This window comes from Lynx canadensis, chromosome A2 (assembly GCF_007474595.2).
Source record: "Lynx canadensis isolate LIC74 chromosome A2, mLynCan4.pri.v2, whole genome shotgun sequence".
Lineage (NCBI taxonomy): Eukaryota > Metazoa > Chordata > Mammalia > Carnivora > Felidae > Lynx > Lynx canadensis.
Window position 1 is genome coordinate 53,912,718 of NC_044304.2, and position 25,786 is coordinate 53,938,503.

The following is a 25,786-nucleotide window of genomic DNA, read 5'->3' on the forward strand; positions in this document are numbered from 1 at the left end:
TGGGAAGTTGGTGGGGAAGAGGTGGGACAGGATGCTGGCCTCAAAGCACTAAGATCTCAGGACTCACCACTGGGCCCACCTGCTACCCTGTCCTGCCTGTCCAGCAGAGCCTCCCCACTCCCACCCCAACAGATGCCCCAAGGAGATGGGTCCTCATGTGCCCAATGTGACCAGCCTCTGCCTCCAGTACATGAAGCATGACCCCAACTATAACTACGACAGTGATGAGGATGAAGAGCAGATGGAGACAGAAGACAATGAATTCAGTGAGCAAGGTGGGTGGCCAACTGGTCACTGGGGCTAGAAGGCGGAAATGGGTGCAGCTTTCCTGGGACACCCCCTCGGCCCCCCAGCCAGAGACAAGGCCACATCTGGCACCTCCACCGTGGTCTTAAGCCTTCCTCAGTCTCTAGCCCTGACCTCCATAATCTGGATTCCACAGGCCCCCACCCTCTGCACAGATCAAGGTAATGATAGTAATTGGTGTCATTTATTGAGCATCTACTGGTGTGCTGAGCATTTTCATTTCATGGTCATTCTAATAACCCTAGAAAACCAGGTGTTTATTATTATCCCCATTTAAAAAAAATTTTTTTTAACGTTTATTTATTATTGAGAGACAGAGAGAGACAGAGCATGAGCATAGGAGGGGCAGAGAGAGGAGGAGACACAGAATCTGAAGGAGGTTCCAGGCTCTGAGCTGTCAGCACAGAGCCCGACGCGGGGCTCAAACTCACAACCCAGCAAAATCATGACCTGAGCCGAAGTCAGACGCTCAACCAACTAAGCCACCCAGGTGCCTCTTATTATCCCCATTTTTTAGACAAGGAGACCCAGACTTAGAGTAGAGATTTGCCTTCGATAACACAGCTAGGAAGTGGCAAAACTGGGCTTGCAGTCTCCACCTGTATGCTGCCATATCTGTACCTGCTTAGTAACAGTTTCTAAGAGATGAAGCTTTCACCCAGCAGAGTGAAACTCTAGTAGTGGAATGATAGGTACTGGCAGGGGGAGAGAGATACCTGGATGGGGAATGGACGCAGTGGCTTTTTTCTGTTCGTGCCCATGGTCCTAGCTGTCACTCAGACTGATGGCCCTGGGCCGGTAGGGCATTGATGGAGGCAAAGGACTTAGGGCCTGATCTCACTCAGGGTGAGATGGGATGGTAGGAGACAAGGTTGGACAGGCGTTTTGAAGCCCAAATGCCAAGCCAGGGAGGTTGAGCATTTTCTTGTCAGTAGCAGGAAGCTATGGATTTTTCTTCCTGGGTGGCATAGGGTGGAGATAACAAACAACGATCCATCCAAGGATATCTGCAGTGCTGATAGGACACATCCATGGGACCATCCACATGGCCCACTATGGCTTCTCCAGATGTCAGTGCTCTGAAAGTCTGAGTCATCTGCAGAGTGGCACAGATAGAAAGAACACACTGGGTCTGTGTGTGTTACACACTAACTGTCCCTAGTTAGGACTGTCCCCTTCTTAGCCTCATGTGTGTCTCTCCAGATGTATGGGTGGACCTCGTGGGCCTGAATCTTAGCTCTATTGTTTCCTAGCTGTGTGTCCTCAGGAGAGTCTCTCACCCTCTCTGAGCCTTATTCTTGTCATCTATAAAATGGGGCTCAAGGCACCCTCATTCCTGAGGCGTGGTAAAGTACTTGATGAGGTCTGTACTTGGAGAGTAGAAAGCTTGAAGAGTAGAAAGTCACACAAACACAGCTTTTCCTTGTTAGTAGTCCTGCTTGGAAGCCAGAATCCGGACTTGAGAGGCTGGGGCCAGAGGTGGAGGAAGTGAGGAGGCCAAAGGGAGGCCCTGTCAACTGTCGTTTCTGGAATCCCAACAAGTGAAACATCACACAGCCAGTTCTGAAACCAAAGGATGGGTTTTGTGCCCCAAATGGATTGTCTTAAACCCTCACTGATGACTTGGAAGTTAGTTTTGTCCCTCATGTAGGCAAAACAATGAAGGGTCTGGACACAAAGGGAGGATTCTGGTTTAACTCCAACTGTATCCCTGCTCATGTAACTTGGGGTGAGCCATTCGCCCCCAGTTTCCACATTTCTACAGGGGCGAAATAATCCTTGTCTTACAAGATGGTTGTGAGGCTCAGAAGAGGTTGTGGATCTGAAGTGCTTGGCACCACCTTTGGCACGCAGTAGGTGTTCACTAAATGGCGGGTAACATTCCTAATAGTGTGTAAATCAAAATTGAAAGATGAAACAGTCCTGACTCCCTCCTCCCTGCCCCCTCTCTTGTCACTTCCCCATCCTGCGAGACAGCCTGAGTGGGGCCAGGACACATGGGTGTTCTGTTCATGCCCCAGAGAGTGAGGACGAGTACAGTGATGATGATGACATGAGCTGGAAGGTGCGCCGGGCAGCGGCCAAGTGCATGGCCGCCTTGATCGGCTCTCGGCCCGACCTGCTGTCTGACTTCCACTGCACCCTGGCGCCTGCACTCATCCACCGCTTCAAGGAACGCGAGGAGAATGTCAAGGCTGACGTCTTCGGGGCTTACATTGTGTTGCTGCGGCAGACACGGCCCCCAAAGGGGTGGCTGGAGGCCATGGAGGAGCCCACCCAAACAGGCAGCAACCTGCATATGCTGCGTGGCCAGGTGGGCATGCCTCCTCCTGTCTCCCATCCTTGCTCCTGCACTCATGACTCACCCTCCCACCTGCTCACCCTTCCATCCCTCCACCACCGCACCATCTGTCCACCCAGTAAGATGTGCGCACTGAGCACCCACTGTGTGTCTGGCCCTGTGTTAGGTGCTGAGTATAGTGGGGAGCATGGCAGGTGAAGGCCTGGCCCCTGAACCACACAGGGTAGGGGCAGATAGACAACCCAAATAGGGCTTCCAGCCCCCTAAGAAGGAGTTTCAGTTTTATTCTAAGAGCCTAGAAGCCACAGGAGGGGAATTACAGGATTCCATTCCCATTTGAAGGAGCTCACTCTGGTTGCTGTGTGGGAAATGAATTGTCACAGGGAGGGAAAGAATAGATGCTGGAGGCCAACAGGAGGCTGTTGCTGCTGTCCAGGTGAAAGGAATGGCACTTCAGGCTGGGGGTAGGGGCAAGAAGAGTGGTCAGACTGGAGGAGTAGTATTTGGGTCTTGATGTCAAATTGGATGTGAAGGCTGAGGGACAAGAAGGTGTCTATGTGAGTTCCAGGGTCTGGCTAAAACATGGGCTGCAGTCCCTTGACCTGGTGGAGAAGGGAATATCTAGAGTTCCGTTCTGGACATTTAAGGTTCCAGGTCCTCGGATGCCCACGTTGAGGTCAGACAGGCAGTTAGCACACGAATCTGGTGTTGGAGATCTGGGAGTCTTTGCTTCACTGGAATCTGAGGCTCGGTGAACAGATGGGCTCCTCTGGAGAGAGAATCTACCCAGGGAAGGAAAAGGGGCCTCCTTGCTTCCCCCTTATGGAGTGTATGGGTGAGAGCCAGACTGCCAGGTGACCTTGAGCAAGTCACTTAACCTCTCTCTGCCTGTTCCCTATCCGTAAAGAGAGCCCAGGAATAGTTCCTACCACAGAGGGTCTGTGTATGGAGCGAGGGATGGAAAGCTTGAGATGGAGTGATCCTCTCACACTGGGGGTCCTCCATGGGCATGTGCCCCAGCAAAGCTCCCCAGTAGTCGGTGGGACACCCTGGTTTCCTGGGTGGTCACGTTTCTCCTTCAAACTGCCCACAGGTGCCTCTCGTGATCAAGGCCCTGCAGCGGCAGCTTAAGGATCGGAGTGTCAGGGCCCGCCAGGGCTGCTTCAGCCTCCTCACCGAGCTGGCAGGCGTCCTCCCTGGCAGCCTGGCAGAGCACATGCCCGTGTTGGTAGCAGGTAGGATGGACTACAACCAGGTATCTCTCAGCCTGGGCTCTTCCAGAACCCAGACTCCAAGCCTCAATCCCCATGGGAAACCTGTTCAGCAGCCTATGGTGGCTCCCCACTGCCAGCGGTGAGAACAAAGCTGGGGTGCAGGCCCTTCTTTCTGGTTTCAGGGGGGTTTCCTGGCCTTGTGTCCCTCAGCCCTGGCCAAGCCCTGATATTTCAGGATCTGCAACATAAGAGCCCTGGGGCCTGGGTCCAGCTCACATGCCTGCCGGTGCTCCATCCCCATATCCAGGGATTGTCTGGGGCTCCCTAACCTTTGCACCCATCCCACAGGCATCGTCTTCTCTCTGGCGGACCGTTCCAGCTCTTCCACCATCCGGATGGATGCCCTGGCCTTCCTGCAGGGGCTGCTGAGTACAGAGCCAGCTGAGGCCTTCCATTCACACCTGCCGACTCTCCTGCCACCTGTGATGGCCTGCGTGGCTGACCCTTTCTACAAGATCGCAGCTGAGGCCCTGCTGGTGCTCCAGGAGCTGGTGCGGGCCCTGTGGCCACTGGACAGGCCTCGGACGCTGGACCCTGAGCCATATGTTGGAGAAATGTCTGCAGCCACCCTAGCACGTCTCCGTGCCACTGACCTGGACCAGGAGGTGAAGGAGCGCGCCATTGCCTGCATGGGCCACCTTGTGGCCCACCTGGGTGACCGGCTTGGGGATGACCTACAGCCATCGCTATTGCTCCTTCTGGACCGCCTGCGGAATGAGATCACCCGGCTGCCTGCTGTCAAGGCACTGACGCTGGTGGCCTCGTCCCCGTTGCGGCTTGACCTGCAGCCCATCGTGGCTGAGGCACTGCCCATTCTGGCCTCGTTTCTGCGAAAGAACCAACGGGCGCTGCGCTTGGCCACACTGGCTGCCCTGGATGCCCTGACCCAGAGCCAGGGACTGAGCCTCCCTCCGTGTGCTGTGCAGGCCGTGCTGGCCGAGCTGCCTGCCCTGGTCAGTGAGAACGACATGCATGTGGCTCAGCTGGCTGTGGACTTCCTTGCCACGGTGACCCAGGCCCAGCCGGCCTCTTTGGCCAAGGTCAGCGGCCCTGTGCTCTCAGAGCTGCTGCGGTTGCTACGCTCACCCCTGTTGCCAGCAAGTGTGCTGGCAGCTGCTGAAGGCTTCCTGCAGGCCCTGGTGGGGACGCGCCCCCCGTGCGTGGACTACGAGGAGCTCATCAGCATGCTCACTGCGCCTGTTTACGAACAGGCTGCGGACGGCGGGCCGGGCCTGCACAAGCAGGTGTTCCACTCTCTGGCTCGGTGTGTGGCAGCCCTTGCGGCCGCTTGTCCCCAGGAGGCGGCAGGCACGGCAAACCGCCTGGTCTGCGATGCCAGGTCGCCCCACTCGAGCACAGGGGTCAAGGTCCTGGCTTTCCTGTCACTGGCTGAGGTGGGCCAGGTGGCCGGGCCAGGCCCCCAGCGGGAGCTGAAGGCAGTGCTCCTGGAAGCCTTGGGGTCACCCAGTGAGGACGTGAGGGCGGCCGCCTCCTATGCGCTGGGCCGCGTGGGCGCCGGGAACCTGCCTGACTTCCTGCCCTTCCTGCTGGGGCAGATCGAGGCTGAGCCCCGGCGGCAGTACTTGCTGCTGCACTCGCTCAGGGAGGCCCTGGGGGCCGCCCAGCCCGACAGCCTGAAGCCCTACGCCGAGGACATCTGGGCCCTGCTGTTCCAGCGCTGTGAGGGTGCCGAGGAGGGCACCCGGGGGGTGGTGGCTGAGTGCATTGGCAAGCTGGTCCTCGTGAACCCTCCATTCCTTCTGCCCCGATTCCGGAAGCAGCTTGCTGCAGGTAGGGGCACAGGTGTGGGCAAACACAGTCCAGATCGGAGGTGGGCAGTTTCTCCCAAGTGGCTCACTCACAGGGAGCTAATTCAAGTGATTAGATCTGAAGAGTCTTGGTGTGGATAAGGCAAAGGCAGAGAAGCCATTAAAAACACAGTGTTTCCTGAGACGTGTAGGCCCTCTCCTGGGAGCTCTCTGGGATGGAGGAGACAGAATCCTTAATACGTCCCTACAAAAAATAAGTTTTTCATGATGCCACCTTCATACTCCTTGGTGTGGACAGCAGGCAGCCTCATGCTCCAGGCACAAGTTAATAAAAGGAGTTCTTGGCCTGCAGGGAGTGCAGCTCTCTTGGGTTTGTTTGAGCCAGGAGCAAATGTCAGTATAGACTAGGTAGGACCGGGGGCCATACTCGTAGGGTTTGGGGAGGGTCCAGCAAAAACCAGGGGCAGGTTTTGTGTGGTTCGGTAAGGGCACGTCAGGGCTCTCTGAAACTCAGGGAGGAAGAAAGCAGACAGGTGGGGCTGTGGGGCTCTTGGGTAAGTGAAAGCCCCTGGGAACGAAAGGCCTCCAGGCCTTGAGCTGGCCAGCTGCTCCTCTGAGAGAGTCAGAGGGTGTATTTATTCCCATAACGCAGGCAAAGCGCTTGGTATAGCATATGGTATGTAATTAATACTAAGTAAAAACTGCTGTTGTTGTTATGTTCGTGATCACAGTTAAGCCCTCACTGGGCTGCTGGGTTTATAAGAAGCAGCTTGGTGGCTCACACCACTGCATGGACGAGAAGAACGTGTTGAGGACATTGCCTGTTACACTCACAGGGCTCTTCACAAGGAAGCTTGAGGGGCCAGAGTCTCAGGATATGAGGAGCAGCCCCGCCATTCCCAAGCCCTGATTCACTTCTGCCTCATGCACTCTGTTGAACCAGTTAAGCGGTCACATTGCCTTTTTACCACCAACTGCCTGGAAGCTTAGAGCCAGACTCATGGCCTGCTTCCAGCGAGTTCATGGGACTTCCTAGGTGGCTCTCCCTGCCCTCACTCTAGTCTTCCTTTCACTTCCTTGCCTGTGTTTTTCCTTGGCCTCGTTTTTCTCATTTAAAAAAAAATTTTTTTTATTAATGTTTTTATTTATTTTTGAAGGAGTGAGAGAGACAGCATGAGCGGGAGAGGAACAGAGAGAGAGGGAGACACAGAATTTGAAGCAGGCTCCAGGCTCTGAGCTGTCAGCACAGAGCCGGATGCAGGGCTCAAACCCATGAATCGTGACATCATGACCTGAGCTGAAGTCGGAAGCTTAACTGACTGAGCCACCCAGCCATCCCTCGTTTTTCTTATCTTAAATTCACTTAATCCTGTTCTGTTGTCCATGTCTTCATGAGCCACACTGAATCTTGTCATAAGCCAGTCAGGATAGAGAGAGAAAGAGGAAAGAACTGTAAGTCTCAAGTCAGTAACTCTTTTCTGTTTTCACACCTTGGCACCAAAGTGTAAACTTTCTTCTGACTCGAATGTAAGGGCTAAATGACGGAAACAACCTTAACCCCTCACTGTTGGGTGCTGAGGTAGAGAGGAGGGAGCAGCTGCTGGGTTCTTTGTTTCACCATAATGGGAAGTGTGTTCCCCACCCCTTTTTCAGCCTCTATATTCAGAAAGCAAGCGGAAAAGTAAATTTAAGTAACTTCTGCATTCCCAAGCTTTCGGGATGTTCTGAGTTCTGTTGGAATCCCCTTGGCCTTCAGCTTGCCTGGAGCACACCTGCCGCCTGCTTGGAGAATGCAGGCCTGAGGAGGAGGGCCCAGCCAGGGCTCAGATTCAGCCGTTGAATTCTGGATCTGCTGTGTGACCTTAGATATGAACTTAACCTTTCTGGGTTTTTTTCCTCATCTGTAAGTCAGAGATTAATAATGATTTTTATGAAATGTTTTGATTTATATTACCATTTATTGTTAATCAATAGGACCATCCTGAGGATAATGTGTCTGAAAAGTAGAACGCAGCCCCAAGGCCTGAGCAAAGGTCTTTCTTTGGACTATGGATTGACCACTGTCTTGGGTTCTTGGTTCCCTGTGTGCATCCTGCAGTGTGGTTACCTGAGAACTGGGAGTTTTCCTCTCAGCCACCACAGGAGAATTTAGGGGTGCATTTTAGACTGCCAAGGGAAAGGGCATTGACTTCACCAAAGATGGGTGTTTTGAATGGGGAGGGGTCCAGTTCTGTCTCCCAGGGAGGCAGCCTCAACACCTTCTGACCTGTGTCTCAGTTTCCACATCTGTAAAATGGGGGTGAGAAACCCTTAACTGTAGGTTCTAAGGTTGATTCAGAGACCCCGTCATTTACCGAGTGTCTAGGATTGTACCTGCCGCTTACCAAGCTGATGCCTCTTGTCCTGCAGGTCGGCCACACACACGGAGCACTGTCATCACAGCAGTCAAGTTCCTCATCTCTGATCAGCCCCATCCCATTGACCCCCTTCTGAAGAGCTTCATCGGTGAGCACCCCCACTCCTCTACCCCCGGCCCCGCTCGTCCCCTCCTCCCAGCCTTTGAGTCCAGGCTGATTTTTCTTACACATTAGCTAAGGGGAGTCTGAGGCATAGGAGGCTACCTCACCCCTATCATGGGCAGCAGGCCCTGGTGCAAATCCCTGTGCTGCCACTGAATTGCTGGGTGAGCCTAACATGCCCCTTCTTACCTCTGAGCCTCATTTCCTCATCTGTAAAGTGTAAGGGGGTGAGAACCCTTATCTGCAAGTTCTAAGTTGATTCAGAGGCCCCATTTTTTATTGGGGGGAGGGTACTGCATGAACACACAGTCTCTTACACGTGGAAAACCACCAGCCTCTCACGTGCATTGGCTTCGGTGGGCTTCAAGCTAGGTAGAGCTCTACTGGAATTGGGGAGAGTGGCTCCCAGCTCATGCCCTGTCTTAGGAGTCTTCTGGACTTAGAAGCCCAAGCAGACTTCATTGGTGAGCCCTCTCTTTGGAACTCTGCAGGACTAGGCTCTTCCTAGAGAAGGCAGACATTCACAGCTCTGAGCCTGCAGGCCTGTAACTGGATCACACTGGGAGTCTGGCCCTTCTCACACAGGCAGCACAGCCTGGTGGAATGTGGAGAGATTCTGAAGTCTGCCAGTCTTGGGTTGACAGCCTGGCTCTGCTACTCTCTGGCTGTGTGAGTGTGGACAGGTCATCTCATCCCCAGCTCTAAAACGGGGGTGACGGGGTGCCTGGGTGGCTCAGTTAGTTGAGCATCCGACTTCGGCTCAGGTCATGATCTCACAGCTCATGGGTTTGAGCCCCATGTCGGGCTGTGTGCTGACAGCTCAGAGCCTGGAGCCTGCTTCAGATTCTGTGTCTCCTCTCTCTGCCCCAACCCCGCTCATGCTTTGTCTCACTCTGTTTCTCAAAAATAAATAAATGTAAAAAAAAAAAATTAAAAAAAACCAGGGTGTTGGGGTGCCTGGGTGGTTCAGTTGGTTGAATGTCTGACTCAGGTCATGATCCCAGGGTCATGGGATCAAGCCCCACATTGGGGTCCACACTGAGCATAGATTAAGTACCGCTTAAGATTCTGTCTCTCCCTCTGTCTCTTCCTCCCCTTCTCTAAAATAATATTAAAAAAATTTTTAAACGGGGATTCTGATCCACACTTGCCAGGGCACTGTTGTGTGAGACCAGGGGTCAGCAGGTGTGGCCACACTCTGAATTGGAGAACATGTCCAGAAGCCACAGCAATATCAACAGCAACTTCATCCCATCCCCTGACCCAGTGGGCGTACGTTGCCCCTAGTTCTGAATTCCCTCATCTTGCCTGAGCCGCCCATGGCTAGCAGTCCTAGGGACCTCTGCCTAGGTGTTTGTTTTTGGTTGTATGGTTGAACCACAGTTTTCGTGCTCTCACTGCATATCAGATATAAGGCTAGGCCCTTTGGTATACCTCACCGTAGTTCATTCTCCCTTGCTTGAGGGTCGCATGTTACAGATGAGGAGGCAGAGATTCAGAGAGGCGACTTGAACTCCAGTCTTGCCAGGTTCCCCACCAGGACACAGTAGAAGAGCCCCAGAGGTTACCAGCTCTGGATTTGAATCCTGCTCTGCTGGGAGACTTTATATTCTTCCCAGGGCATTGTATTGGGAGGCACAGCATGGCAGTTTTCCCCATGACTGGTGATGGTAACTCTGATAACCTGATTAAGGTGGAGACTTCCAGGTTCTCCACTCTAAAATTACTTTTTCCTTTGGAATGAATAAGTATTTTTGAGTCTGTCAAAACATCCTGTTCATCAAATTTCTGCCCACCACATTTAGCATCCATTGTGGTTTCTTTCCTGATTCAGTGATTTCTGACAGTTGCCAAATGGTGACTTTTAATTTCAGCATTCCTTCCATATTTGTTAGATTGCTTTCTGTTCTCTGGAAGAACTTTCCCTTATCCCCCATTTATTTATTCATTGATTTATTCATATCGTTATAGACTCATAGGTTCCTGTTTTATTCAGTGACATAACTATTTACTGTCTTCATTTATTTTGATTCTTAAGCTTGTCTTAGATGTGGCCAGTGTGAGCCCTTCGGACTGGTTCCTATGTTCTGTTGATGTGTTTCCATCATCCTTTGAACATATCCTTACTTTTTGGCACAGTAAGATGCCCTACACTTACCTTGAACCTTTGCTGCCTCAGCTCTGGAATCAGTCCTTTGTTCAGGGAGCCCTGATTCTTTTTAGTGGAGAATGGTACTTAGAATCCAAGATCTAGACACTAGGTGTGCTAATTGCTACTGGGGTGCCATTGCTTCAAGGTCCTCTTAACAGAACTAGGAAGTATGTGAATGTGTGAATGTATGTACACAGACACACATGTACATGTGTTACCTGCTCTTCCAGTCCAGCACTGCAGGGCTCCTTCTAGCCTTCTTCTGTTCCATACCCTTCTCTTACAGGGAAAAGCCCAGTTCCTGCTGTCTACCAGATATTTATACGCTTAATCCTGGAACACACAGAAAGTAGACTGACAGTTGCTAACTTTTATCTCTGTGAATAGTCAGTATCTGTTTATAGGTCTTTTGTCGTTAGCCGGAGGGTAACTAGTCAAAATACTTTGGAAATTACTTGGGTGAGTTGTTTCATTCTTTCCTAACCTGGTGGTTATGTTAATCATTTGAAATACTGTTAGGATCGCAGTTTTTGTTGTTGTTTTTTGTTTTTTTAAGGATTCCCCTCATTCTAGATTTTCTTTATAGAGCAAATGAGACATTAACATAGTCCTTAAAAAGTCTATAAACTATACAAAAAGGTATATTCAGAGAAGTGCTGTGTGAAAGTATAAGTTTCTTTCTCTCTCTGATCTTCAAGATCCTTATCTGTAATGATATCAAGTTAACGTTTATAGAATCCTTGCTCTGTGCCAAGCTTTCTGCTAGGTATTTTAGATAGATTAGGTATATTAGATAGATAGATAGATAGATAGATAGATAGATAGATAGATAGATATCACATCACTACATTTTAAATCTTGAAAACAGTCCTACACTATGGGTACTGCTGTTACTTCCATTTTATAGATGAGGACATTGAGGCTATCCAAGGTCCCATAGCTAGGAAATAGTGGAACCTGGATTTGAACCCAGGCTAGACTCTAGTTCACATTCTTACTTGTGCTTTGAGGACTCATTGTGCCTGGTAAGAAAGTAGATGCTCAGAACACGTTTGCCCCCCTTCAGCCAAATCTGCCCAGCTCACAGTAATCAGGTAACTGAGGTTGGGGTGGAGGTGATTTGCGTCTTGGCTGAGCCGTCCCTCACACACCCTCTCATCTTTCAGGAGAGTTCATGGAGAGCCTGCAGGACCCAGACCTGAATGTGCGCCGGGCCACTCTGGCTTTCTTCAACTCGGCTGTGCACAATAAGCCCTCACTGGTCCGGGACCTGCTGGATGACATCCTGCCCCTCCTCTACCAGGAGACAAAGATCCGCAGGGACCTCATCCGAGAGGTAAGGCCATTGAAGGCCAGTGAAGGCCTGACTGGCGGAGCTGTGACAAGGATTTGGGTCAAGCTCTTCAGAGCAGGCACGTGGGCCATGTGGCCTGGGTCAAATGCTGCACCTCCACTTCCAGGTTGTGTGACCCTGGGCACATTGACCTAGGGACAATTTAATCTGCTCTGAGTCTGTTTCTCTTCTTGGGAAAAATGAGGAAAATAGTTCGTGTCTGCATCATAGGGTTGTTGACAAGATTCAATGAGTTATGTCCTGCAGCTTCTCAGGGCTGCTCCTGGCACACAGTTGGCACTCGGTCAATGTTGGCGGTTCTTATTATCACTCAACATTCAGCAGGCATTCACTGAGCACCAGCACTGTGTCAGAGTGCCAGGATCAGAGCTGGATCAGAGCTGCCACTAGGGAGCTCACGGCCACCTAAAGGATAGACACACCCATTCTGCCGATTATTTTACTGAGATAGAGCCTATTTGGTGCAATAAGGATTTAAGGGGCACAGATTAAAAGTTAATTAACAGCTATCATCACATAGTATAATAAAAATGTCTTGGGGAGCCTGGGTGGTCACTCAGTTGAGCATTCAACTTCGGCTCAGGTTATGATCTCATGGTTCGTGGGTTTGAGCCCCACATCTGGCCTGCTGCTGTCAGTGCAGGCCCACTTTGGAGCCTCTGTCTCCCTATCTCTCTGTCTTTTCCCTGCCCATTCTCTCTCTCTTTAAAAAAAAAAAAAAAAAAAAAGCCACCTGGCATTGCTGAAGAGGAAGCGACTATGTTTAGAGGGGTTAGGAAAGTTTCCCAAAAGAGGGGGCATTTAAGCTGGGCTTTGAGGGGTGAGAATGAGAGTACCATTAAGAACAGAGCCTTGTGGTTAAAAGCTTCAGAGACCCGGGCTTTTAATTCTAGTTCAGCCGCTTAACTAGCTGTGTGTTCTTGGGCAAATTAATTAACCTTTCTGAGCCTTAGTTTCCTCTTATGTTACGTGGGGTTAATATAACACTGTCTTCCTGGGGCTGTTGTGATGCTTGAGTAACATGTCATTTGTCAAGCACTCAACACAGTGGCTGGCACGTTACAACTGCTCAGTAGACTATAATAATTATTGTTACTGTTATTATCACATTGCAGGCTGAGCAAAGGTAAGAGATTGGGGACAGAACACAGTACTGAACAACAGAGGTGGGGTGTGCAGCAGGAACTAAGGCAGGTGTTCTTACACCCTAGAGTCACATCCCATAACCCTTGTCACCCTTCCCTCCTGCAGGTAGAAATGGGGCCCTTTAAGCACACAGTGGATGATGGGCTGGACGTGCGCAAGGCAGCCTTTGAATGCATGTACTCGCTGCTTGAGAGCTGCCTGGGCCGGCTGGACATCTGCGAGTTCCTGAATCACGTGGAGGATGGCCTGAAGGACCACTACGATATCCGGGTAGGATGGGCTCCCTGCCAAACCTATGCCCACCCTGTACGAAGGGGAGAGCAGGCACCACTGGGGCCCATTGCTTGTTTGTCCCCCACTCTCCACCCTGGCACCCCTGTAAATAACTGCATTGTTCTTTTTCAATAAGAAAGAGAGCCAACCTCTCAAACACCTTTGAGGAGAGTCTACACTGGGCAAGCTCTTTGGAGGACGGTTTAGCAGTAGCTAGAAAAATTTAGAATTCTGAGACCCACCTTTGACCTAGCAGTTCCATCTCTGTGAACAGAGCCTCTAGACTGACACCTAAAAACATGTTTGGAGTTTTATGTTCTAGATTGTTCTGAGAGTTGGGGAAAGCTGGCAGCTTCCCAAATGTCCACCTATCAGAAGCTCACTCAATAAACTGGGTACCTCTGGTCTTGGAATGCTAGCAGCATTAAGAAGAGTGAGCCAGGTCCCTCTGCACTGATGTGAGAGATGCCCAAGGCCCACTGTTGATTGATAAAAGCCAGTTTTTACAGGCATTTCCCCCATGCTTTTCCCTTCTTACCCCTTCTGGCCACACGGCCCTCTTGCCTGCCCTCCAGGGAGCACAGGACAAGGCCTGGGCATCAGTGCAACATTTGGACTCCTATGTCCAGGCTCCTTTTGGTGTTGAGGAGGGTGGGTTGAGGAGGGTGAGTCTGCACCACACCCTTAGAGAGTGGGTTTATGATGCCCACTCTACAGGGGAGAGGCCAGAGAGCTGGGTGGTTTCAGGGCACCAGCTGGGAAATGGAGGAGCCCTGGGTCACAGCATGTGCTGTGTGATGCCATGCTTTTTGCTGGTCCCCCTCCTTTGCTGTGGGTTGCGGGGGGATCAGGGCAGGGTGGACATCTGGTAGGGATGGGTAGGGTGTGTAGAATTCAGACAACCATCCGTTATGCTGCATGTTTGTAGGAACTTCACCATTTTCAAAAGAGGTCACCATTATTCTCCTGCAGGCTGGACCAGGATTGTAGATGTGTTTAGTTGGCTCATACAGCAGTTGTTTGTTTTGTTTTTTTTTTAACTGGGTGCCAGTATTTAAAAGTTGAGAGATTTTACGTGAAAATCAGTTTCTTTTGAAAACAGTGCATGAGCTCTGGGCCGCATTCCCATGGCCACAACGGGCTGGAGCTGACAGCTGCTGTCTGGAGTGTGGACTCCTAACTCCTTCCCAGTTGCCATCTGGCCCTCTTCACTCATGGACAGTGTCTGCCTGGCCCTGTGAGCATCTGAGCTTGAGAGTAGCCCCCTCCCTGGTGCTTCTTCTTATCTGATCCTCCTCAGCCAAGTGTAGCTGGCGTAGTGGGTATTGCCATTCACATTTTTTTAATGTGTATTTATTTTTGAGCGAGAGATACAGAGCATGAGCAGGAGAAGGGCAGAGAGAGAAGGAGACACAGAATCCAAAGCAGGCTCCAGGCTCTGGGCTGTCAGCACGTGGGGCTCGAACTAATGTACCACAAGATCATGACCTGAGCCTAAGTCAGACGCTCAACCGACTGAGCCACCCAGGCGCCCCCTGCCATTCACATTATAGATAAGAAAACTGAGGCCCAGAGTGGGAGAGACTGTTGCAGGGCCCTGGCAGGAATTAGTGCTAGAGTTTGGACCTGAGCTCCAGGTATTGGTACCAGATCCTCTGATCTTCCTTGGGCTCTGCTCCTTTTGGCCATTTCACTGTGAACGTTGTCTCCTTCCTCTGGGGCAGATGCTGACCTTCATCATGCTGGCCCGACTAGCTACCCTGTGTCCCGCACCTGTTCTGCAGAGGGTGGACCGGCTCATTGAGCCACTCAGGGCCACCTGCACCGCCAAGGTAAGCCCTCCTGCCTAGCCCTGGGCACACCTACAGATTATTCAGTTACCATTTACGGGTAGTATATGAAGTGCTTCATTTAACTGTTGTTGTCACCCTATGAAGTACTTCTTATTGTCACCACTGTATACACAGAGGAACAGAGACTCAGAGAGGTGCAGTTATTGATTTGGGCTACCCAGCTAGTAAATTGCAGAGCTGGGATTCACACTCACCTCTTTCTCTCGTTCATCAAACATTTCCTGGGTGCCGGCCCTTGTAGCAAGGTACTAGGGATACCACATTGAACATGGTGCATTCCCTACTCCCACATCCTAATTGGAACACTGAGTTATTCTCTTGGAAAGATAGAAACCATTGATCGGGTGATTGATCCAGGGCAGAGTTGCTGCTAGGCTGGAGTGCCTCAAGGGTCAGGGGAGGGATCTGGAGTGGAAGGCCTGGGGGAAAGCTGCAGCACTGGGAACAGAGCCTGGTGCCCAGTAATTATCTGTTGACTGAAAGAACTAATCTGGGTTTTGTTTTGTTTTTTTTTTTTTAATTTTTTTTTTCCAACGTTTATTTATTTTTAAGACAGAGAGAGACAGAGCATGAACGGGGGAGGGGCAGAGAGAGAGGGAGACACAGAATTGGAAACAGGCTCCAGGCTCTGAGCCATCAGCCCAGAGCCTGACGCGGGGCTCGAACTCCCAGACCGCGAGATCGTGACCTGGCTGAAGTCGGACGCTTAACCGACTGCGCCACCCGGGCGCCCCTGAACTAATCTGGGTTTTGAAAGGGTAGTAATTAACCAAACAAGGGCAGAGTATTTCAGATGGAGCTTAAAGAGGAGAGAGATCTATAGAACAGTGATTTTCAAGCTGCAAAAGAGCAAAACCTTTTCCAAAAAAAAATGAAATCTTTTGTGGCTAAAACAGATAAAATTGGTAATTTCTTAATAGAAACCCACCTTTTAAGTTTCAGTTTGTAAATCTATGCATGGTATGAAGTCCTAGAAAACAGTGGTTCTGCAGGGCCATTGCAGTCTTGACAGTTTCAAAGGCCAAATCACTTCTAGTTTTCTTGGAGCTATACAGCATGGAGAAAAATCCTAGTTCACAGGGAAAGGCTGCAAATGGTGTTGCAGCATCAGGACACCCTTCCACTCGGCTAAGATGGCAAGAGGAGCTTTGATCTGAGGCCCACACAGAGGCCACTCATTCTGGCTGCCCAGAGGGCACTGTGTGTGGGGCGTTATGATGAAAACTTGCTGCATCCAAGTCCACGATCCCTCATCCACTGAAACCTACAAAGCTCTGGAAACCAAAAGCTTTTTATTTTTTTTTAATTTATTTTTTTTAATGTTTATTTTTGAGAGACAGAGAGACCGAGCGCAAGTTGGGGAGGGGCAGAGACAGAGGGAGACACAGAATCCCAAGCAGGCTCCAGGCTCTGAGCTGTCAGCCCAGAGCCCAGCACGGGGCCTGAACCCACGGACCATGAGATCATGACCTGAGCCAAAGTCAGCTGCCCAACCGACTGAGCCACCCAGGTGCCCCACTGTGCTAAGTCATTTAATCCTTAAAAGCAACTCTATGGAAAGGAGGTTCTTACATATAGAAAGGGAAGTACAGCTTAGAATGACCACCCGAAGTCACAGCTCTTACAGGGCAGAGCTATTTGAACCTGATTGTTCAACCCCAATGCCAAGCTCTTAACCATTACACCGGACTCTTGAAGGGAAAGAGTCTTTGGGTGAAGTCAGGGGCATGGAGAGGAATTTGGACTTTATTCCATAAGCAGTGGGGGGAATTCTGAGATCCTCTAAATAAGTGGAAGAGGGTGGGGGATGAAAAACAAGGCAGACAAGGCAGTTTTGGGTACTTGCTGTGCAGAAGAGATTGCAGGGCCAGGCACCTGAGTTGGGGGGAAGAAGCCAGGCCATCTAGATGACTGTCACAGTGATCCATTCATTCAATTAAGTCAGATGGTACCACCAAGTCATATGATACCAAGAGCCTGTTTTTAAGCACAGTGAATAAACATAGGCTGAATCTCCTATCAGGGGCAGGAGACAATTAACACTTTATAACAATTGTCACCACTGAATTATTTATTTTTTAATTTTTTAATTTTTTTAAATGTTTATTTATTTTTGAGAAAGAGAGAGCGTGAGTAAGGGAGGGGTAGAGAGAGGGAGACACAGGACTCAGGCTCTGAGCTGTCAGCACAGAGCCTGACACGGGGCTTGAACTCACGAACCGGAGATCATGACGTGGGCTGAATGAAGTCAGAGGCTTAACAGACTGAGCCACCCAGGTGCCCCCATCAAATTACTTATTAATGAAAAGAAAGGTGGACAGTTTAGATTGGCTGGTCCGAGGCCCCCCCAACTTCGAAATCATTCGAAGTTGATTTGAATGACAAAGAATCACCCTCTGGAGAAACCTACCAGTGTAAAAGTGCAGGAGAAATCTCAGGACAGGAGACTGAAGTAGGGGAGTATGCTGTGATTTAAACTGGGAAAGCTTACTACAGGTGGTTGAGAGGAATCCAGAGACTAGTGAGGGAGGCTGTGATGCCAGGCCAGGCCAGGCTCAGTAAAGGATGGCTCGTTTTTTCCCACTTTAGGTCAAAGCTGGTTCCGTGAAGCAGGAATTTGAGAAGCAAGATGAGCTGAAACGCTCCGCCATGAGGGCTGTGGCCGCCCTGCTGACCATCCCGGAAGTAGGGAAAAGCCCCATCATGGCTGACTTCTCTTCCCAAATCCGATCCAACCCCGAACTTGCTGCCCTCTTTGAGAGCATCCAGAAGGATTCTGCTTCAGCCCCCAGCACAGACTCTATGGAGCTCAGCTAGTGCTTCCCCAGTCCCCAGGTGGGCCCTTACCAAGAGAAGGGGGCCTACCCAAGCCTGAGGCCTCACTGTCCCCATGCTGGCCAAAGGCCTCTGCTTTTGCCCTTTCTTCATCTCACTGGGGGGCCGTCCTGCTCCTGGTCGGGGCTTACAGTGCCTTCTCCAGGGACCCCAACTCGAGGCCCCCAGCAGGAGCTGCAAGGCTGCCAACAGTTGGACCCTGTAACTCAGGACAGTCATTCAAAGCAACAGGGCATGGACGTTTTTCCAAGCCCTTCGGCACAAATAGTGGATGTGTGACTTCACACTGGGCAGTCTGTACCTTCAAACTGGGGAGTCGCTGCCTTACAGAGGACTAAGTAGTGTTTAGAAATACTCTTGTGCTCACAGCTGTGAAAGGTTAGGAGGCAGCCGGCTGGCCTTCTTTCCCACCAGTGTCACTCACACCTCTCCCACTTTTCACTTCACTTGATCTGATAGGCCAAAAATTCATGCTTCGGCTGGGTATCTGAAAAACTAAAGCTACTTCTCTGAGCTTCTTGCATTTTAGAATTCAAAATGCTTCCTTTTCCAATTGGTAGTGATGATTCAGAAATTGGTATTTTTGCAGGGGAGGTGGTTGGGATAGAGAATCAGATCTAATATGTTTTTTTCTAATTTCAAAACGCTTATGTAGTCAAATGGGAAACCAGAAAGCACAAAGGAAACTAGACCACCTTTCACGCCACCCCACCTATAGGTGTAACCAGTTGGTTTGTGTCCTTCGGAGGAAGACTTTGAACATGTTGTTCCTAGTTTTTAGTATTGAAGACACAAATATTAAGCGACAGATTAAAAGAATTTTCTGTACTGTCCCAGGTTAGTAAGAGATCCTTGTTACTTTTTCTCTGCACAGTTCCTCTACTAGGCATGTCACCATCCGTATGTTTCCCAAGTCAGTTTAAAGAAATTATGAAAATGACCAACATTTACTCAAATGTTTCAGACTAGGTTTTGAACTGGAGGCAGCCCACCTGTAAGACCTTTTTCTAAGGGACTTAAAACCGCTCATGGCTAGCAGGCCAAGAAAATTCTAACCAGGGTAGTTCTTTCTGCTCAGTTGACCAGGTTGGTAGGGAAAAACACCCTGTATGCAGTTGTCTTGTTCTGGAGTCTACATGCCATATCCTAGGACTATATACTGCCACTTGCTACCAGTTCTTGGAAAAGTGGTACCCTAACTTTACAGACATGCCTGGCTTTATCATGCTTTGTAGATACTGCATTTACAAATTGAAGATTTGTGGGAATCCTGCGACCAGCCACGTCTGTCAGCACCATTTGCTCATTTCATATTTTCCTCAGTTCACTTTTTCATTATTGTATTTGTTACGATCTGTGATCTTTGATGTTACTATTAGTGCCTGAAGATGTGACGGTCATGAGAAAACTTTTAACGGTGAGATGGAAATCTGCTCCTGGTGAAGGTGCTGTTAAAGACTGTTGAAATGACAACAAAGAACTGAAGAATATTACATCAACTTAGTTGATAAAGCAGTGGCAGAGTTTGAGGGGATGGACTCCAATTTTGAAAGCTCTCTGGGTAAAAGTGCTCATATTACATGCTACAGAGAAGTCATTCTTGATTCCATCAATGCAGCAAACTTCATGGTCTTAATTTTAGTAACTTGCCACAGCCACCCAGTCTTCAGCAACCACCTCCCTCATTAGTCAACAGCCATCAGCATTGAGGTAAGACCCTCTACCAGCAAAAAGATTGCCATTCATAGAAAGCTCAGGCAGTTATTTTTGCAATAAAGTTATTTTTAAATTAAGGTATGCACATTATTTAGGTAAACTATTGCACATAATAAATTTGAGTATGGTATAAACAGAACTTTTATATGAACTGGGTAACCAGAAAATGCGTCGGACGTGTGACTTGCTTTATCACAGTGATCTGAAACCAAACCAAGCCTGGGCCTCCAGAGGCATGCCTGTAATTAACAGGGCTAAATTCTAGCTATTGTTGCCTAGAGTGTGGGCTGTAGTTGAAAGGAAGCTTGATTAAATCCTGAATACCAATCAAGAGGCTGTATCATGTTAAGGATCCCACATCTTCAGAAATTGTTCAATTACCTGAAGCAGCCAGCTAGGGGAAGGTTATAAAAGGGAGACTGCAAAATATCTTCAGACATCCAAGGCTGATCATATAGTAGAGGGATTTTTGTCATCCTGTCATGGTTTAGGACAGAAGCCACAGGATGCTATTTCAGCACCAAATAAGTAAGGGAGTAAGGGATTCACCTGGATTCTTTCATGCAGTTTCTCAATCATGAGAACCACATAGAGTAAATGTCATCCAACTGTACATAGCAAACCTAAGAAAGACTACTTGCTCTGAGCTACAAGGTCCTCCAGTTAAGGGACGAACCCACCTTGGTCCGAAGGCCAAGTCTCCCCTACCCCCAAATGGAGTGGACAAGGCTGATCTGGGCACCAGAGGCCTGTGCCCTATGAAGAATAAAATATCCTTTATAAACCTCTTCCAAATGGAAGATTCCAGAGTATTAACCAGCAGTAAAAAAACACCTGTGACAACTTGTCTGAGTAGGAAATTGAAGAGTAAAACCAAAGAGGGAAATGCCAGATGGTAGTTTTATGGTTTTATTAACACAAATATGATGTGCACATAAACTGTCTATTCATTTTCTTCGCTGCGCAGTCTGGCATTGGGATTCGTGACTCTGATGGCCAGCTGGGCTGCTCTTTCCACAATGGCTTTACGGTTCTTGGAGGAGACATTGTGAGCAATCTCTGCACAGTAAGATCTGGAAGAGAATTGGTTAGTGAGTAGAGTAAGGAGGTGCTGGTAAATGGCTGATGAACAAGACCTGCACAGCCCCGAATCCCAACTCTCCTAAAATCTATGGTACCAGCAGTAAGGCTCTTAAAGTATTCCCAGGCAGTGACAAAAGCACTCTCATTGTTCCCTCTCACTTAATCCTTACAGCAGCCTTATGATTCATGTATTGCCTCCATCTAACAGACAAACCATGGCTCTTAAAGGTGGAAATGAATTCCCAAGTCAGATATGTAGAAACAGACAGGGCTATCATGGCTCAGACCCAGACTCCAAGTTCAAAGGTCCTCCTCTATCCTTCTAGTCCCATGAAGTTTTAAAACTCTCTGCAAAGTAACCAAGAGCAGAATCCAACAGTCTGATTAAACCAGGAGCTTCCTGGCTCAGACATTAATTTACTTGTTTGCTGCTGACAAAATTCAAATTGAGAAGTACCATTGCCTGAAGTTGCCCAGCAAATAGCTATACTTTAACCCGCCTAACAGATACTGTTCCAACTTACTCATTCCTCACAGCTGCACCATACCCTGGTTTGGTAACAAACTGGCCTGAAGCATTTTATGACGCCAGCAACAGCTAATTAAGATACTGTAGGGGCACCTGGCTGGCTTATTAGGTGGGTCATCTGACTCTTGATCTTGGGGAGGCGAGTTTGAGCCCCATGTTGGGTGTAGAGATTGCTTAAAAATGAAATCTTAAGGAGCAGCTAGGTGGCTCAATCAGTTAAGCGTCTATTGATTTTGGCTCAGGGTATAATCTCATTGTTTGTGAGTTTGAACCCCAGTCAGCTGGAGCCTACTTCGGGTTCTGTGTCTCCCTCTCTCTGTCCCTCTCCTGCTCATGCTCTCAAAAATAAACATTAGAAAAGAAAATGAAAATCTTGAAAAAAAAAGACTCTAGGAGAAATTTCAGCAAAGGAAGACTGTAAGAAGTGACTAAGGCAATGGGGCATACAGAGTTCTCTTTAAGAACTCCAGCAAAATAGCTTAACAGACAAGCAAACTAAAAGAATTTTTTCATTTTCTATAAAGGAGGTTTACTCAAGCTCAAAGTAGCTATATTTTGAAATGTTTCCATCTTTGTTCTTAACACTTAAATCTTTTCTTCCCCCCTCGGTAACTCCTCAGGTCCTCGTCCATATGTATATTTAACATATCAATCATCTTAAATACCTTCCCCTCTGCCTAGGCATTTTCCACACATGATCACCATTTTGAGTGTATATGTAACATTCCACCCAGTGCTTGTACTCCCACCATTCACAAATTACACTTTCAATCCTTCAGTTACTGCTGCAATGATCAGCCTTACAAAGATTTTCTGCTTTTCAGTTTATTTAAGGACAAATATCCAGAAATGCAACTTGTGATGTAAAGGTCACAAATTCCAAAAATTTCTATAGCTCTTTACACAAACTGTCAAGCTATTTAAAAAGAGTACCTTTTTGGCATCCAGCAGCATCTGCAACTCATGTTTGCTGCCCAAGTATCTTTAATAGGAATATAAGAACACCATTCCCTCCAACCGAAATTCAAAGCATCTAAATAACTTCCCACATTAAATGTTTTCTCATCCCACTGTCCCCCTTTTGGCCTAAGCAAACCAAGTCTCTCACAGAGCTCATAAAGTGTCTTTCTTAAAACCCTTGAAAGGAATGCTGTGAATCCTCCGTGCACTCTAGCATCTCTACAACTTTGTGTAAGCCATCCTGATTGCAAAGCCTTCCTCCTTTTCTCTACCTCAGATCACAGAGCTCTTAATCAGACAGCAACTCGTCTATTCCTGCAGGTTTTGGAAGAGAGATACCTGTGGCCACAGCATAAAGTGTCCCTTAGGTCTGAGGCTACACTATATCCCCCATACCTCCACATAAATAAAGCCACCATTCTGCAAAGAACTGCCAAAAGGATCCTCCAGCGTTTTTACTGTCAGGCAAAGTCCTGTCTTTCCAGGTCTCAGGTCTCTATACTTACCAGGGGAAGTTCCCTCACCCTGCTCCAGCAAAGGAAACCTTTCTAAGCCCCCAACAAGCATTCTTTAAGCTCCCTAGAGAATATACAACTCCTCCAAATGCATTCTATAAAGTCCCTACCAAAATTGCTCACAGATGCAGACTTCTGACACCTGAACCCAGAAGTGGGGCCCAACTCACTTGTTGCACATCAGCAGCACCTCAAGCTCCTTGACGTTGTGGACTAGGAACTTCCGGAAGCCACTGGGCAGCATGTGCTTTGTTTTCTTGTTGCTCCCGTAACCAATGTTGGGCATCAAAATCTGGCCCTTGAATCTTCTGCGCACCCTATTGTCAATGCCTCTGGGTTTCCGCCAGTTGCGCTGAAATAAACACAGGAGGGTTAGTGCCTTTGCCAACACCTCTTCCTTTTAGAGGAAAAAAGGGGGACCCAATGAAAAGGAAACATGCCCCAACAGTAGCTGTCGTTGGGTTACAGTTCACCTTTATGTGGTGGAGAAAAATAGGGGCTCCTGCCTTTGAGCACCAGGAATATAGACTCACATCCACACTCCTAAATAAAGGAAAAACAAACTACAGACTGATAGAATGTGAGGGGATTGTGTATACAGTAAGGTAAAGAGTGAAGAGCATGGGTTCTAGCACTGCACTCAAGATACAAGTTTTCTCATCATAAAATACAGGTAATCTACTTCTCATAACCTCTTAAGGCCACCTAAAATGATACAAGCCTCTAGACACGTCAAAACAGCCAAACGTCCAATTCATACTATAATCAAGTGACTGAATGCCAATAAGGTGTACTCAGACCTAAGTTTCTAGAGAGCTCTTCCACTAACTGGACTGGTTCATCTGCCAAATGTGATCTTCTGACCAGGTGATACCATAAATCCAACAGCCCATTTAGGGGCTCCTTTCTCCACCCCAACAAACACTTCCATCCCAGGACCACATATACCTTAATTTTGACATATCGGTCTGACTGGTGCCGGATGAACTTCTTGGTCCTCTTTTTAACGATCTTGGGCTTCACCAGAGGTCTGAGGGCAGCCATGATGCCTTCAAGAAAGAAGCAGAGATGGTGACAGAGTCCTAGAAGGAAGCTTTCCTGCTCAGGCCTTGAACATTGTTGCAGAGTGTCTTCCAATCTCCAGCTACTGAGCAAACTGGGAATGGAATGGGTACCTCTGCCAGGCTTGCTTTCCCTCCCGTTTCCGAAGCTGGCAGAATACGAACCACTCTCCAGACGCGATCCTGGGAGGTCAGCAGTCACTTCATCCACTGAAGAAAAAAAGCACGCTAACAGCTAATCTAAAACAAATGGGGGCGCCCGGGCGGCTCAGTCGGTGGAGCATCCGACTTCAGCTCAGGTCATGATCTCACACTCCGCGAGTTCGAGCCACACGTCGGGTTCTTGTGCTGACAGCTCGGAGCCTGGAGCCTGCTTCAGATTCTGTGTCTCCCTCCCTCTCTGCCCCTCCCCTGCTCATGCTCAGTCTCAAAAATAAATCAAAACATTAAAAAAAAAATTAAAACAAATGGACCCCCAAAAGTTCTCAGCTTGCACAGGGGAGCAAATCCCACACCTGGCGCCCCAAACCCCAGACAGTCCAATTTCCTTTTCGTTAGGCAGAACTTGGACAATCCACAAGAACCTGAGCCTTAGTTGTTTTCTCACCTGTAAAATGGAAAGGATACTGCACGTTGAATGCTTGCAGTGACTTAAGTAGAGAAACCTGTTATTTCCCCTAGAGTGCTGCTGCTCTACAATTCTCTCACAACAGACCTATAAAACCATAATGTACTGATGCTTCTAGACCTTGGAACTTCCTGTTCTACCTGAAGATCATCCGAGGACCGGCCTTCCCGATTACCCTAGTTTTTTTTTTCCCTAATGCAATACCCTTTTTGTTCTCTTCGCTGCTTCTATTCCTTTGTTCAGCACACGGTACTCCGTGAACTTTGTGTTCGATAAAGGAACGCACCTCCGCCCGAAACATTATTTCCTCGCAGACAAGGACGCAGTTTTATATTCTCAGAGATCCTTCGTTAACTGAACCGATCGACTAGCAGCAATCGATTGTTTTGTTTTAGCGGTCTGGCCGCAGCAGCATCCCCAAGACCAGAACCGCAGAGGAGGGAGCGTCGGTCGGCGTGAACAAAACACACGCGGAAACACAACGCTGACCAAAACTGGAATACTCCTGCCCTCGGACTGGAAACTTCTGGTGGCTTCACAGTCCCTACAAGCCCGCGCTGCCTAGACCCGAAACGGGGACCTTCACTCCCAGGCCTCAAACAAGCTGTCAGCAACGCTGAGAGACACCAGGCGACCTCCGTAGGGCGGCCAAGAGGCCCTGGGAAGCAAACCTCCATCACCGGCTGGGCCGCTTCGTTCTGTTCCTGTACGTGCTCCAGCCAACCGACAAGGACAAAGCCCACCAAGACGAATGCTCGGAAGGGCAGGCCTCCTCACCACGAAGCGACAATACCAGATGAAGACCGCAGAGATGCGGATGGCCAACGATTAAAACTCACCGAGTTACAGATGGCTGCCACCTCCGCAGGCAGCGCCGAGGAAGAGAGTGGAAAGTCGCGCGCGAAGGCTGATGGGACTTAACTTCTGGGTCCTGTCAGGGAAAAAAGAGCACTTCCTGCGCTTGGTCCTTCAAAGGAAAGAAAGACATTTCAGAGAAATACTGAAAAAAAAGTCGAGGAATACATGTGTTTTAATATATATTAATATCTAGAAGTACTGCTGGGAATTTTTCATACCTGCCGTAGGACTACGTAGAATATTTGGAATTCTTTCTGAGCTTTTAAGACCTGGTGGGGGGGCATCCACTTCCGCCAGAAATTGAAGCCGTTCTTCCGGAGAACAATCCAGTTTTTAGATTATTTCCGCCCGCGTTTCTTCTGTTATTAAGTGCGCCTCTTGGTGGCCAGGAGGGAGCAAAACAGAGTCTTCCTAATACTTCCTCACGTGAATTTATACAGTAAGATAGGAACGATACCCTAACAGCTATCATTCCATGGGTTTCACGATCCTTCCCACGATTCTGCAAGGTAGTTCTATTTTTTCCCCATTTTGCCTATGTAGAAAGCGACGTTTGGGGATTTGACTCCAAAATCCACACTTCTAATCATTCAGCTAACCTGCCTAGTTTTAAATAGTTGTTGATGGTTTTGTTTTGCTTAGATTTTGTATTT

The 25,786-nt window shown here is 48.8% G+C and overlaps 2 protein-coding genes and 1 non-coding gene across 4 annotated transcripts in view; 1 reads left to right on the top strand and 2 right to left on the bottom strand.

Moving 5' to 3' along the window:
- Positions 1–19,576, top strand: part of CAND2 (cullin associated and neddylation dissociated 2 (putative)) — a 33,850-nt gene extending 14,274 nt beyond the window's left edge. The window contains exons 7-15 of the mRNA XM_030307445.1: positions 133–275; positions 2,328–2,620; positions 3,702–3,843; positions 4,171–5,673; positions 8,061–8,156; positions 11,489–11,658; positions 12,928–13,092; positions 14,820–14,927; positions 17,538–19,576. Coding sequence (XP_030163305.1) covers positions 133–275; positions 2,328–2,620; positions 3,702–3,843; positions 4,171–5,673; positions 8,061–8,156; positions 11,489–11,658; positions 12,928–13,092; positions 14,820–14,927; positions 17,538–17,765 — 2,848 coding nt within the window. The 3' untranslated portion in view covers positions 17,766–19,576. The remainder of the gene's footprint in view (positions 1–132; positions 276–2,327; positions 2,621–3,701; positions 3,844–4,170; positions 5,674–8,060; positions 8,157–11,488; positions 11,659–12,927; positions 13,093–14,819; positions 14,928–17,537) is intronic.
- An 816-nt stretch (positions 19,577–20,392) lies between these two features.
- Positions 20,393–25,196, bottom strand: RPL32 (ribosomal protein L32). Of its 2 annotated transcripts, none has more exons than XM_030307447.1 (4): positions 25,115–25,196; positions 23,535–23,635; positions 22,757–22,938; positions 20,393–20,572 (listed from the first exon to the last, which is right to left on the bottom strand). In XM_030307447.1, exons 2-4 carry the CDS (start codon positions 23,628–23,630, stop codon positions 20,443–20,445), a joined length of 408 nt encoding a protein of 135 aa, XP_030163307.1. In that variant the 5' UTR covers positions 23,631–23,635; positions 25,115–25,196; the 3' UTR covers positions 20,393–20,442. The 2 variants fall into 2 exon arrangements, with proteins under 2 accessions (XP_030163307.1, XP_030163309.1); XM_030307449.1 differs by lacking the exon at positions 25,115–25,196 and adding an exon at positions 23,813–23,844.
- On the bottom strand, positions 23,701–23,840 carry LOC115509515. The gene has a single exon (XR_003967402.1). It is a non-coding gene; the product is annotated as a small nucleolar RNA SNORA7 (small nucleolar RNA).
- Positions 25,197–25,786: the final 590 nt, after the last annotated feature.

Bases quoted from the DNA above. Each gene is read 5' to 3' on its own strand.
- RPL32 (XM_030307447.1), bottom strand. From the start codon at position 23,630: ATGGCTGCCCTCAGACCTCTGGTGAAGCCCAAGATCGTTAAAAAGAGG. The intron at 22,939-23,534 runs GTATATGTGGTC...TGTTTATTTCAG, and splicing joins ACCGATATGTCAAAATTAAG to CGCAACTGGCGGAAACCCAG. The intron at 20,573-22,756 runs GTGAGTTGGGCC...ATTCTCTTCCAG, and splicing joins GTGCTGCTGATGTGCAACAA to ATCTTACTGTGCAGAGATTG.